The following is a 14,764-nucleotide window of genomic DNA, read 5'->3' as shown; positions in this document are numbered from 1 at the left end:
CATACTGTACTTGCTATTGTACAGTCATCGCAGGAAAGAAATGTGAATTTCTGTAGTACGATGATACAGCAAAATGTAACAGCTAAGAATAGAAATGTTCATGGGAAGAGAATAACAGTTGTGACAAACGGGTTTGTTTCCTTGTCTCAAGGAAACAGCTTTATTCTGCATTTCTAAGAAGGAGATGAATAACTTCTTTGTGTGTTTTAACACAGGCCGGATACAGATGTAAGAGACGGTCTGTTCATCTTTTCTAGCTTCGTGCAGAACAAATGCATTAACAACTTTGATGTTTCCCAGAAACTTTGCAGCGCAAACTCTGTATTGAACTTGCCTTCTATAAGCTACATGAATAAATCCTAACCACAAAGTCTCTCTAAAGAAAAAAGAGGATTACATTTTTGTGAGACAATACTTTATATTTTTCCTGAAAGCCTCTAGCAGATAAGTGGAAATATTTTACTGATATATGAAACGCATGTGAACGTGGAAAAATAAACATAATTTCTAAAAGTCTCTAAGAAATTATTCAGGTGTGACCAGGACATGATCTTTATTTGTCCGTAAGTGTATTTCTTCTACAAGAAACTCCAGAGCGTTAGGACTCTGGGATCTCTGTGCAAAGTAACTTGTTCCTATATTTACTGGAAGCAAAGTCCTCCCGTCCCCAGTGGGGCATGGAGATAGGGAAAGAAATTTTATCTAGTCCTTTCCCACTTTTCATCATCTCAGACAGAAACTTCTGCTTTCTCACAGGCACCAGATAGCCCAAAGTTAGGGAGCCAGAGACAGCAAAAAATCAGATGCTTGTTGTTCCTGCTGCACTGTTAGGCTGCCGACCGGGAGAAGCCGCATCCCCAGCTCTGCAGGAGCAGCTGAAAACTGGGCTTGAGCCACACTGGGCACCTATCCTTGCTGTTTTACAGAAGCCTGGCTGGTACTTGCAGAAGGGAGGTGTTTGCTGTCTCTGGCGCTGTGGAGGGCATGCAGAGCATCCTCCCAAGCCATGGGAGCAGTCCCTGCGGTGCTGCGGTAGGGCCGGTTATCTCATCCGTCTCGTCAGCCTCCCGCTCTCGTGGCTACAGGCGGATGAGACGACAAGGGGCTTTTCCTAAACAGGCACCATCTCGCCTGAAATGTTCTTGCCAGGGAGCTGCGTGGGCAGCCTGAGCTTAATCTGAGCCCATCTGTGTTAGTCCTGTGCAGTGAATTGTGTTTTCTCAGGGTACAGCTAAGGGCAGAGTTCTTGTACGCTTTACAGGAGCATGTGATTGTTCCTAAAGGCCATATTTATTTCCCAATCTCCTACATGTGACTGCAGTTAAAAGTAAGCCTGAGCATCCTGATACATAAAAGGCTTTTCTAAGCTTGGTGCTCCCTCCTTAAAGGAAAGAGAAAAGCAAGGAGGAGGAATTTGATTAAAGAACAGTATGTTGTAAACTTAAAATTATTTTGTTCTTCTATTTATTGATTGTCGTTACTAGCAGTAACAGCATTGTTATCAAGAAACAGGTTTATAACAGTTTTCTATCTTCCTTAGGCACCTAATCATGCAGTGTTGTATCTGCATTGGGCATATTAGTACCGCTGGACTTTGGATCTTGCTTTGTTAATCTTATCGGGATGGTTCATTACAGCCAAGCATACGTTAGATGGTAAAGTTACTCTGTCTAAGTATGTGGGATATCCACAGCGGTGTTTGGAGAGGTGAACGATCTACTGGTCTCTCTCCTATATAGGCCACAGCGGTCTCAGAAAATGTGGTTTCAGTCTTTTACAGATGCTTTGGAGAGGCTTAAGAACTGTACTTAAACAAAACATGAGGAAGCCCACTGCTGCTGGTCTTCTGTAATGTGATTACTTATGTTGCTTCTCTCTGTGACTGCAGAGTGGCATCTATAGCAGAATCACAGATAGATGCACCAGGTCTAGCTTTTTAGGTTTGGGACAGTAAGCTTAAAATTCTTACAAGTACATATTAAAACAAAACAGCACTGGTCCAAGGGTACATTTTGTCCATTTTAAGCCTTTGATGGCAACATGAAGAAATCCAGTATTTGGCAAGAAGATGGGGGAGCATTGTTTTGGGTTTTTTTTTTTTTCGCAGCGGACTGATTTCCTTTTGAAGATGGTTGTTTCAAATGACTGGAAGGTTCAGTACGTTGACGTGGGTTTCGGAGAAGGTGACTTACGGGAAGAGAGCAAGGTGGTAAAAAGAGTGTAATTTCTATTAGAGCACTGCGATTTATCACACTAAGTGTATAGTAAGGAAAGATCAGTGAGATGGGGCCAGACCCTTTGGCTCTGTCTGTTATGAAGCTGCACAGCTGGAGGAGGAGCTGGCTGGTGTCTCTGGTGGCAGAGAGCCCTCGGAGCTGACTCGCTTGGCTCTTCTCCAGAGTTTGCTGGGGAAAAGAACGCATGCCAGTGTGCTTTGTTTGGAGAAAATGTAATCCAGAGTAGCGCGTAGCTTCGGATACCAGGCTGGAATGTCAGCTTTAATATAGCGCTTTCAAATGTAATCATAAATCACCTTGTAGTTGTATTGTTCTCTATTAGATCAGCAGGTCAGCGAACGAGTTCTCTGGTGAGTTTATACAGGTGCGTGTAGGCAGGTTTTTGAGATAAATTAATTAAAAAATAGTGCATGGAATAGCATTTGCCCCCAGCGTGTGCTAGAACTCGGGAATTATCATATTTTTAAGTTTATCTAGGTCAGTGTCTGATATAATATCTAATAATATTTGGTAAAATCAGATGTGACAGATAAAAATGCAAGGCCACTAACACAGGAAAATGTATCAATACATCTTAACATAGATTTGAGGGCCGTTAAAGCTATTCTTTGTATTCATTTATCCGAGTAGTTTATGCGAACTGAAATGCAAATAGGGTAGCCTGCTTCTCACAGATATGCAGGAAAAGGAAATTGGCTGAAAACTATGGTGTTTTGGGGTTTTTTAAGTGTGTTTGAAAAATGTCATTTAAGACCTTTCAATAGAGAAAACATCACGCAGCATTGCAGGTTTTAGCTAGAAATAAATTGGTAGTCTAGCTAGTGCTTTCTGAAGAGGCTAGGGCTCAGTATTTAGCTTAACTTGTAGGTATCCTGGCAGTCCTTCAGCAAGGTTTATGTAATTAAAAGGAAATTAATTCAGTCTCTCAATAGGAGCAAAAATTCTACAGAGAAGGAGGGGAAGAAAATGTTCTTACCTAAAGACACCACCTAGGAATTACTTGGCAAAATACAGACTTCAGGAAAAGCCTCAAAGTCACAGGCAGGTTTGTTTATTTCTGCATGAAGTCCCCACTGACTTTATGCAAGCTAAGCACATGTAAGCTTACACGTGATGATTTGTTAGTCTTATCTAGTTTTACGGTTATGTTGTTTGCGAAGTATACCGTTTGAATTGTCTGTAATCAGTACTTGAACATCTGTATTAAGCTTGATAGTTAAACTGGTAAATAGATGTCACTATAAACGATCAGTCTTCCACACGCTTCCAGAATTTCTCTTTTCATCTAATTCTAACATTCTCTTAGAAATATAGCTAAACTTGAACAATAACACACCGCACACACCACCCTCCCAAAGGGCCAAAAATGCTCAAGACGCATGATTTCATTTACTTCTCTGGTTAACGAGGTTGCACAGTTTTTGAGCCTATTCCTAACAAATAGGTTTCCTGTTGCTAGTCAATGCAATTCCTGATGTGTTGCAATCACTAGGCTCAGAGGTGGCCTGGTATGCATCAGCTGGATTTTTGTCTGTTGGTCTGCTTTCTTTTACAAAGGTCACATAGCATTAAGGGGTTGTTATCAGGGCAGTGAGGAGGAGTGAAACTCAGTGAAGTCATCAGTAAGTGATCAGTTAGTTGCTAACTTCATCAGTTAATAAAGTGTGTTTATTTCTTTTCAGGAAAGAAGAAAAGAATTTGAGAGCAATCTGCAAAAAGCTGGTTTGGAACTAGAAACAGAAGACAAGAAGGTAAAAAAAAAAAAGAGAGAAAAATTAGGACCAAAGAAATAGACCTGCAAATTATTAATTAATACATACCACTTTGTTTCTTTGAGAAAAATTTTAAATTATTCTAGTGGATTTCAGTGGAGTGTGACTAATTTAGGTGAAACAAGCTTAATGTGCTTATTTGCGTTATTTTTCCAGATATGTTCACAAGAATTGTAGAGGCAAAGTAATTTTGATTCAGGAGGAAGCAATGGCTTTTGATTTCATAACAAAAAGAAATCAGTTCCAAAATATCTGTGACTTCGTTTAAACCCATGTAAATGGGAAGTATGCTTACAGCTAGATTTAATCCCACCTAACAACTAGTAACATGTTTGGAAGTCAGTGAATGAATTAGCATACGTCCACTGCACGTTGTAATTATGAGGAAGGACCCTGATGTAATAACTTGAGGTTGTTTGAGTAGTGTTACTCTTTTGTTTAAGAACTGGAGAACACGGGATGCTGATTTATTCAATCAGCATGCTTTGTTCTGCCAGAGACCGAGTGGGGGAAAATAACTCTTGATGAAGTTCAGATTCTGTAACAGCCGTAGATGGGGCTTCATTGAGCAACATGCTAAAAATACCTTCTGATTGCCATTTTCTCCCGTGTATGCGGAGGAAAACTAGAACAACATATACTGTTGGGTGAGGTCTATGGTAAGGTTATTCCTTACTATAGCTGCGAGGCTGTAACAGAACTTAGCTCTGGCTGGTAACTCCTTTTTGTAAGGCGTCTTGTATGCTCTACTCTGCCGTATGAAAACTGCCACCTCCAGGAGAGAGAACGGCTTTACAGTCCAGCAGGGTGGCCTGCAGGACGCGTGGGCTGCCAAGTGGCCAGCCCTGTGTCGCAAACCCTTGCGTTTCCAATGCACACAGAGGGTAATGAGAGTATTCAGGCCTCAGTGTACAAGATTAATGTAGTTTGAAAAGCTTTTGTGAGCTTTTAGTAGCGCAAAGATTGTCTTTGTGAACAACCAACCATTTGGACAAGCTTTTCAGTTAAAAAAAAAAAAAATATATACACAAAAAGTCCCCCTGTTGCCCCCTCCTTTTTTTTTTTTTTTTAAAGCTTTCAAAAATATGTAAAAGGCAATAAATTTTGTATAAGAACTGTTCTCATAAATCTTGCAATAAAATACAGTTTAGTCTGATATCTGATTTAACTTTCCTGGGGCAGGAATCTGAAGATGGCAAGATTTATTTTGTGAAAATCCATGCCCCATGGGAGGTTCTGATCACATATGCAGAAGTGCTGAACATTAAAGTTCCCATCAAGGAAAATGACATTCCCTCAACTGTGGAGAACCCCCTGGACTGTATGCTTGCACCGCTCAGGCTCCCTGAGAAGGTGATGCACCCTGAACCGGATTATTTCACAGCACCATTCAGCAAGGACAAGCAGGAGCTGTACCTCATTAATGACGAGAGCACTTTCTTCTCACCATCCATGAGAAACAGAATAGTACGTATGTCAGTTTGCCTGCTTCTATTTACAGGTAGATTTACGCGGTCCCGTTGGAATATTCATGCAGAGGAGGAGTATATATATCTGTGGGTAAGTACGAGGAAGCCAAGGTGCCTGTGCATCTCTCTTAGAAATCTGGAATACTATTTGTTGGAATGGATCTTCTGGATGTCTGCAAGGCAAGCGTGCCCTCAACGGTCTCATACGGGGTCAGGCCTTCTGAAGAAACACTTTTTGCTTTTGCGTGTTGTTCCTGCAGGTTACACATAGTGCATAACCATTATAGGTTTCTGTTAAATAGCCTCGAAGCAGGAAAGGTCTGAAATTCTTGTGTTTGAATCTCAGGTTAATTATATTCTTACACGTTGCCCATATGGAACAGAAGAAGGGAAGAAAAAATTTGGGATTAAGAGACTGCTAAATAATGGCACCTATTCAGCTGCATATCCTCTTCATGATGTAAGTATTTTAGCTTTCTGCTCCCTTGAGCATTTACCAGTGTTTTTACTCTTTTACCTTCTGTGACATTTGCTGTTTCGAGCAGAAATGAAAATGTACTCAAGCCCTTCCATTTGTCCCAGTAATTGATTTTGGTTTATAATACAGAAGACATATCTGCCAGCCCTACTATTTGGCTTTTATGTGCTGTAATGTTTCTTCCTATGGATGAGTTTCTAGCATATACTTATGTGTCAGTCACATAATTTGTAAGAGGCTTATTCCATAGTATATTCCTATGATGTCTATGATAGAGATTATGTGATAGTACATTAAAAAGATGATAACAAGGAGTGAATACCTACTGTAGATGCATATATTCAGCCGTGTGTATGTACAAGGTGTGTACATACATATACAGTAGTGCATACTACCTGCAGTTATATAAATACTCTTGGGATCATACCATGTTGGGACTGAAGTCAGATGAGTTGCATGAGCCCTACAGTTCAGTGTGCAGTGGTCACTTGTCCATCTCCTAGTGAGCTTTGGTGAGCAACTGCAAATACTGGAAGTGTGGTAAGGATGGTAAATACTGGTGTTTAGTTTTGCTGTAGGGTCAATTTTTAGTACAACATGTGGATTTAGCCCTGAAGTCCCTTGGAGAAAACAAGAGAGATGGGTTACTCTATTTTACGGACTTCTTTTTTTAAATGGAGTTTTGTTGGGTTTGGTTTTTTTTTCCTTCTGAATGTTGTGTTTAATTCATTGCTCAAATCTTAAATTCTCTCCTTGTTTTTAATAGTTATTTCAGATTTGTCACAATGCTTTAGTGAACTTAAATTGCTTATTTATATCTGTGAATTCTACCACAAGATATTTTTAAATAGTTCATATAGATTTATGTTTTTAAACATTTTCAAATATTTATTCCTCCCTTAGAAAATGAAAAGAAATGGATGAATGGACATTCTTTAGGTTTTCGGGGGGAAAGTTTAGCTGATCAGAGTCTAGGCTGTAGAAGACTAGTCTAGGCTGGGAAGTACTTTATACTGTTGGGACTACCAAAAACACAGGTAATAAAAAGCAGCTGTACAAGAATCTCTTCTGTACAAGTACAACCAACTTTAAATGCTAAGAAATCGTATGAAAAAATTCCAAAAACCATGAGACAGACTCACAAATCATTGTCTAAAAAATAACTATTTAACCTCTTAAAATATTTTAAAAATGCGAACTTTAGGTTGCTTAAACTTCTTGATTTCTGTTTAGAAACTGATTTTCATGCTTTTCTCTGTATTTGAGAGACGTTCAGAAAAAAAGGAAAACCAAGATCACAAACTGAATATTTGACATAGCCAAATATTTCTAAAGGCAGAGTTCTACAACACGAAATAAAATTACAAGATCTGTCAGAAACTGTGGTTATTTTGTGCTGTTTCATTTCTAGGAAGCTGATGAAGTTCCAAAATTTTCTTAGTATTTGACAGGTAGATACATGATAGTGACGAATACCACTGAAGTTAATTAGTGTCAGAATTTCATTTCGCACGTCCTTGCCTTAGAACTTTAGAAGCCACAGCACGGAGTACGTTATAGTGCAATGGCTGGAGGAGGAAACAACTTAATTTATGTCCCCTAGTTCACATCTTTCGGCGAAATGCTTTTGGCTTTGCAATTTACAATGAGACTGAAGTATAGAGAACAGGATTTAAATTTGCATTATTTTTAATGAAGTCGAGTAAAATAGTGGTTTTCTACTTTAGGGAAGCTTCAACTTCTGCAGTTGCATATGCTACACCAGTGTAAAGGAACGAACCATTCACTGCAGTAATCTACCCGTGCAAATGAGTGTGTTGTACCAACACAACACTGGTGTAATGTAATGTGGTGTGGTTACAGTACAGGCTAATTTAATGTCTAAGATCGATAGATGTTTTCTGAAAATGTGTGTTATCTTGAAACATTACATATATAAAAAGGGTTCAACTTAAAGTGCTGAAGTAGAGTGCTAAGTTTGAATTTCAAATTAGTTTAATTGGCACAATCTTAAAAGGGATGCATCATCATTAATGTTTGTTTCTTTCAATGTAGTATTTGAGTCTGTCGATGAGGTGTTTTGCCTTTACTCTGATTTGCTCGCAGTGCCAGTACTGGAAAAAGGCAAATGATCCAAACTGTGACAATGAGAGATACACGCTGTACATGGAGTGGGCCCGTTTCTTGCGGTTCTACAAAGAGCAGCCTTTGGACCTCATCAGGTAAAATACTGCCTGTGTTTTATTATATTTACTCTGTTTTCATCGTAATATGAGCAGTTCTCATTAGTACCTTGATCCTGCTGGGAAATTCTTACTACTTTTGAGATCCGATGAGAATCGGATACTTAATTGGGCACTAGGTCCTTGGAAGACATGACACAGGTTTTTACTAGCAACTGGGAAGAATGCTTTATCTCAAATCAAGGCTCTTTCGATCTAGCCAGTGCTCCCAGGGTCAGGTATATTACAGATAATTCACCTGTAGAGGAACACATAGGAAGAATACCTTGCATTTTATAATCAATATTTGTCAATTTTTAAAGATTGATTTGAAATTTTGAAATTTCAACACAGACTTGAAAAACCACTGATAAAATCAGTTTTGAAGCTTGACTCTTAATTTAGTACTAAACCCAAATTTAAACTGACCTTACCTAAGATATCTTTGATTCAGCTCATATGATGTAACAAAAACATTACTTTATTCACAGGTTACAGTTGCCCCATTTGAAACACAACCAGTTGTATATCTGTGAAGTACTCATTTGTTCTAACCACATGATCCGGACTGTTATGCCCATTTTCATTTGTATAACTCCTTGGAAAATAAAAAAAAATCTTTGTTTACATTATCCTGTGGGAAGGAGAAAGAGTGATTTTAAAGCTGGAGCTTCTACTAGGAGGAAAAACAAAAAGAGACCATATATTTTGTTCATTCAGCTTGCGTAACAACTTCTCACAGCTAGCTTCAAATCTCATTTTTCCAGTGTACATCAATGCATTTACTCTTCTGTTAAATGAGAATTTTTGCCAAGTCTTTCGTTTTGACTCTGGCCAGTTTGCTCTATTGCAGTTTTAAACTTTGCTTTGTATTCCTATTAATTGCATTTTTTTTGTATTTAGGAAGTACTATGGTGAGAAGATTGGAATCTATTTTGCCTGGCTAGGATTTTACACTGAGATGTTATTCCTTGCAGCAGTTGTTGGCTTAATCTGTTTTCTTTATGGCTTGTTTACAATGGATGAAAATATGAGCAGGTGAGTGTAATGTTGAAAATCTCCTGGCTTTATAATGGGAAAAGCTAAGCAATGTGAAAATTTTGTTCTTGCAAAAAAACAGGTAACAAGCTTTTAAAGCTTGTTAGAGCAGGCAAATTTGTTCTTCAGCTATCTTTTGCTGACTGAAATGGTGGTGGACAGCTAATGCAGTACTTGTGACTATTAATTAGACTCAATTTGTAGGTGAAAAGCAATATTTTATTGCCATTTGGCAATAGTTTTTTATATTGGAGTACCTGCAATACATAAAATCCTAAGAGTACCACTGACATCTCTCAAAATTCTTTGTTTCAAGTGTTTATTGTTGCCTTAAGCTTTCCTATTTTAATCTATCATGCAGAGTAGTCCATTGACTTTTTTGTGTAGGTCATCATTTGTACTGACTACCAAAAGCATGAGTACAGGACAGATCAGCAGTGTTCTCCCATCAAAGAGGGATCCGGTATCTCAGAAGCCGGAGTTTGCTTCTTTTTAAATGAGCATTGTATTTGTTTCTTCAAGGGTCCCAAGATCTATTGTATTCAGGGATGGGGGGGGGTGAGGAGAGGAAAAGGGTGTTGACATTTCATTGTTCACTGGTTTTTATAAGAAAGCTTCCAGAAAATTTTGAGTTTTAACCATAAAAGATGAATAGCAGGTTAAAAGTATCATCCATTCTATTGAATTACGTCATTTTGAGACTTACATTTTAGCTAGGTTCAGAATTCACCTGAGAATACTGCTATACGTGTTCTGATTTCTCTGGGTACTAACGGGCTATCATAGGATTGTAAACTTCTCCCACTGTAGTAGTTAAATTGAAGTAGCAAATTTTACTGTAGATATCAAAGCTGAATTAATACCTTTGCTTTTAGAAAAGGTTTTTTGAATGCATTACTGACCCGATGAGAAATAACATGGTTTATATCTTGCCTGAAAGCAGTGCGTGTGCAGTACAGCTCCTTACAGCCTTCTGATTCATTACTGATAGAATCAGAAAGCCCATACCAAGTGAATTGCTAGTTCTTCTCCTTGTAGCAGCTTCCACATTTGTTGGCTTGCCCTGACCAACCACAGGTTAACACCAGTGAATGTGACAAGACTTGGCATCTTCCCTGTGAAGATGCAGATGTTGAGCTTTGAACAAATGAAGCTCTTCATTATTATTTTTTTTAAATAAATTTCATATAGCAGCTCCTAAGGTGTTATGAAAAGAGATACTGTACCATGTTTTTCTCCTCAGCAAAGAAATCTGTGACCCTGCAATTGGAGGAGAGATCATCATGTGCCCTCTTTGTGACCGCGAGTGTGAGTACTGGAGACTGAACACGACCTGTCAGTCCTCAGAGGTGCGTATCTGCTTCTCCAGCCACTTGTCGTTTGTGTTCATACTGAAAACTAGTTTGGTGCTGACCTGTTCCTGTGTATTCTGTTGCAGTATTCCCATTTGTTTGACAACGTGGCAACTCTTTTTTTTGCCATTTTCATGGGCATATGGGGTGAGTACATTTGATAAGTTTTATGTCGAACAATAAGGAGGTCTTGGCCGAACTGCTGAGGGACACTGGAAGTGAAAAGAAGGGGAATAATGGCTTCACTCTAATATCCTGCCTCAGATGCAAAAGTGATGAAAGAGTAAAAATAATTTAAAGTTACAGAGGAATTGAACTTAAAAAAACCAAACAAAACCCAGCAGATATCTAGGATATCATAAGCATTGTGTACTCGTAACTGCTAGCATTTGTTTCTTTCCTTAGTAACCTAAGACAGAGTGGTCCAACTTTATGCAGCCCTTGTAGAGTCCTCTCTGCTAAGCCCTGCACGTTATCAGTGTGCCTGTGAGGGAGTAGAGTGCTTTTGTGTCCTTTCGCTGGATGGTGGTCCATCACTAATACTTTATTAGCACCACTTTTAGGATGAGAATTGGTTGGCTTCTACTCCAGTGAAGTTCATGCATGATAGTATGTTCTGATGATGCAGAAATAGGTGGATTTCCTGACTTTTTCTCTGTAGGCATGGTTTCACACCAAGTGATACTTGTTCAGTATATTAATCTAATATAAGCATTTCATTAACACAGAAAGATCTCTGTGTGCTGATAGAAAATCTATTTGTGTATTTGTTATCGAAGGATCTAGCCACTAACGTTTTTCATAGAGAATTTTCCCCCCAAAATTTGAGTGAGGTGATGTTGTAAGGGTGTTTCACTAAACGTTTCTTGGTTTTAAGCACTAGCATTTGAGTGACATGGATTAATCATTCAGGAAGTACTAGCAAAAGATTTTTAGAATTGCAGAAGATAAGCTTTCCTGTGTTTGTATAAACCGTAAAGCCTCTCCAGGTCAAATAAGAACAATCAGATTACTAACGGTTTACATTTTGAAGTAGTTTATAGAGGGCTTTTAAAATGTTACATAGTATTATAATATCTATAGTTGTTTATTTCATATGTGAAATCAGTTCTCTCTAGTGTCTTAATTAAGCCAGCCTCGCTCTTGATCATATGAAAAGCATCAGATATTCACCATCTTAAAAATGACCATGATATCAAATAATCATCAAAAAGCAACAGAAATCTTTGAACGTACTACTTGAAATCAGTTCTGCTTATTTGTAGTAGTTGTTCATGTGTTACAGGTTTATACACAAGCAATTAGTTGAATTATCGTGTTCCTTTGTTACTTCTGTGTTGCTATTTGCATATGAAAAGTAGTTAAACTGTGATTGAACACGGTCGTCATAACCATGGGAATACCTATATCCTGTCTTGGCATCTTCCCTGTCATCTACTTCTGGAATTCAATTAGCTAATAAATTACTTAATCCATATTATGGTCTTAGCTGTGAACTTCAATAGGTAGTCAGTAAAAATAGATGGGTCACACTGTGAGGATAAATAATAGACTGCAGAATAGAAGCCGGTGCAGAAATAAGTTTAACTTGCTTCATGAACTTGTTCACTTCTCCCTTAACTGTATTTTAACGCTTCCAAATTGCAGTTACACTTTTCTTGGAGTTTTGGAAGAGACGGCAAGCCAGACTGAAATATGAGTGGGATCTGGTTGATTTTGAAGAGGAACAGCAACAACTCCAGCTGAGGCCTGAGTACGAGGCAAAATGTACCCAAAAGAAGAAGAATCCTGTAACTCAGGTAATGAGCGTGCTGGTTGACATGCATGCAAATTCAGTTGTGTGTTGAAAGTTTGATAATGTGTGAGTTCTGTCTCAGGAACAAGTCTGTACCTTGTGGCTAGGTAAAGATTTGTGTGACATGTGTAAGCAATGCCGCATTTATATTGAAGCAGGGCAGGCCCTCAGCTATTACTTCTCCACTGAGCAGTGTTTGACAGCCGTGAGTTTGGCTGAAATATGTAGAACGTGATGCCGACCACACCCTCACTGAATACAGTAGGTTGCATCAAATATCAAAGGAGAATTTGGTAACACGTCGTTTTCTCGCTGGAGGCATCCCGTTGATGAGTGCTGAGGTTTGGGCTTTTTGACTACTACCAGAGATAAACAGTTTAATTGCCAAAAGCAGCATGGCTGCGTTAGTGTCAATAAATCCAGGGGTCTGTTTACCCTGGCACAGGACCGTTGCAGTGTGGTCGTCCAGCTTTCCAGTCTGAAGGTAACAGCAACTGAAAGCTGTCAGCCCGATGGCCTCTTGCACGTGACAGGCATGCCCCATCTCTTGGACCATGGCTTTCTTCCTGCAGATGTCTTTTGTTATCTAGGCTTTGAGACACAATAAATGAGAACATGGGGGGTTTGCCTCTGGAGTGTGTGCGTAACTTTCATTAATTATCCTCTATTGATTTTAATTTCCGCTGGAAACCGATATGTTAAATCAGGAATACAAAGGCAAAGTTGATAGCTTTCACTTGGCTAACACCATCTTTGCAGTGTCCTTCACGTTCCTAGGTAGCAGTCTCTGAAATCTTCATGCCTTTAAAAGCACTCTTTCTCATCCCTACCCAAGGTATGAAGAAGCAGTTGTCCTGATACAAAGGTACAGAAGTGGGACTAGTTGCGGTTTTGCTTCTGATACACAGCTACTTTGTTTGGGGAACACTAGAGAGATGAAGGTTGCTGAAGCCCTTTGTCTGAAATCTAATTGAGATACAATTAACCACACTATTTAACTCTGTTAAACACTCTATATAAATACTTATTAAACGTTAATTGTCTTCATTTAAATTTAATTTAGGTACGAGTTATTTGACCAATTTAGGGATCAGATTGTTGCATTCCAATACAACATCTACCACCTCAATTTGGTGTATTTTTAAATCATCCTTCCTCTTCCTAGAATTGCATATAAATAACTTACTTTCACTAGTTGTAAGTATGCTTAGATAACACAGGCCTCAGAAAAGAAATAGAAGCTTAGCCAGAACATGGGAAGAATCATTGTTTTATAAACAGTCGCCCTGTCTTTCAGGGCTTGTCTCCTTAATTAGTAGGAAATATGTACACTAATTTATTTCTCATGAGACAGTTTTTCTGTCTCTCCTTCCCCTTCTGCACGTGCAGCATTAGTGCTGTTGTTATACCTGTAACTTGTACGCTGGACAAGTTACACAGAGATCTTTGATAACCACGCACTATGATTTTGAGCGTGGCTCTGCTGAGGTATTGATTTCTGCATGCTCAGGAAAACAGTTTCAGGTAAATAAATTTTTGATTAGCTAGTTCAGCTAGTTCACACAGGCGGCCCTGGTGCGTTCTGAAGTAACAGACTGCAGCAGAGGGTAATTGTGTGAGGACAGGGAAGTCATGGGCGGACTTGGAGGCAGCGGTTACGTACAGCACGGACCAAAACCCGTAGTCTGGGGGCGTGAATCAGCTGCAGCAGATCACAGCCAAAGGTGGCATGGGTGAGGTGCATTTGTATAACTGTCCTGAGGGAGAAGATTGTTCTTTCTCTAAATTCAGGCAGATCTCTTGGGTAGGGTGGTGTATTTGGACTTTCTTTAGGAAATAGAAATTGGACAGTAATATATTTTTCTTATCTCAGAGTGAGGTACTGCACTGGTCTGTGCTTTCTAAGTATGCATTAACAATTACTGTAAAAATTGAATGACTGTACAATCCTTTATTTTATAACACATCAATTCATTACCTTGGTGGATTTTCAGAAGCTTTTGTGCAGCAGGGTTTAGCAGTGATCCTTATCAATACCCAGTTATAGCAAACCGTACAGGTTAGCCACGCTGTAGTGTAATTTCCTTTCATTAGATAACGTGCAGTACTGAACATGTGAAAGGACAGTGCTTTCAAATAAGTTAGTTCCGCAGACTGATAAGATAATATGGATACAGGTCACCGAGTTTTTTGCATCCCGAGGCTGGCTTTGCTTTGCTCAGAAAATTATTTCCTCATTATTCCTGGCCATGATTCAAAGTTCTAGGTGCACTGAAACAGAAATTGCCCATCTTGAGGCTTTAATTAACACCTCATTTGCTCGTGATGCTCAGCCATCTAGCTAGATCATAGCTAAAATCTGGTTTTGCTGATTACAGTAGAATCTTAATTTACATAAATA

At 39.0% G+C, this 14,764-nt stretch overlaps 1 protein-coding gene across 9 annotated transcripts in view; it reads left to right on the top strand.

Moving 5' to 3' along the window:
• Positions 1–14,764, top strand: part of ANO5 (anoctamin 5) — a 61,345-nt gene that overhangs the window by 30,802 nt on the left and 15,779 nt on the right. For 7 of the 9 annotated variants that reach the window (XM_041129022.1, XM_041129021.1, XM_041129026.1 and 4 more), the window contains 8 exons: positions 3,920–3,988; positions 5,192–5,476; positions 5,825–5,938; positions 8,012–8,178; positions 9,082–9,216; positions 10,460–10,565; positions 10,655–10,715; positions 12,216–12,367. In XM_041129022.1, the coding sequence (XP_040984956.1) occupies positions 3,920–3,988; positions 5,192–5,476; positions 5,825–5,938; positions 8,012–8,178; positions 9,082–9,216; positions 10,460–10,565; positions 10,655–10,715; positions 12,216–12,367 (1,089 nt within the window). The remainder of the gene's footprint in view (positions 1–3,919; positions 3,989–5,191; positions 5,477–5,824; positions 5,939–8,011; positions 8,179–9,081; positions 9,217–10,459; positions 10,566–10,654; positions 10,716–12,215; positions 12,368–14,764) is intronic. The other 2 variants (XM_030039189.2, XM_041129020.1) reach the window with 1 other exon arrangement.

The sequence above is a fragment of the Aquila chrysaetos genome, chromosome 16 (assembly GCF_900496995.4).
Source record: "Aquila chrysaetos chrysaetos chromosome 16, bAquChr1.4, whole genome shotgun sequence".
Taxonomy (NCBI): domain Eukaryota; kingdom Metazoa; phylum Chordata; class Aves; order Accipitriformes; family Accipitridae; genus Aquila; species Aquila chrysaetos.
This window is presented reverse-complemented; position numbering and strand designations above follow the sequence as displayed.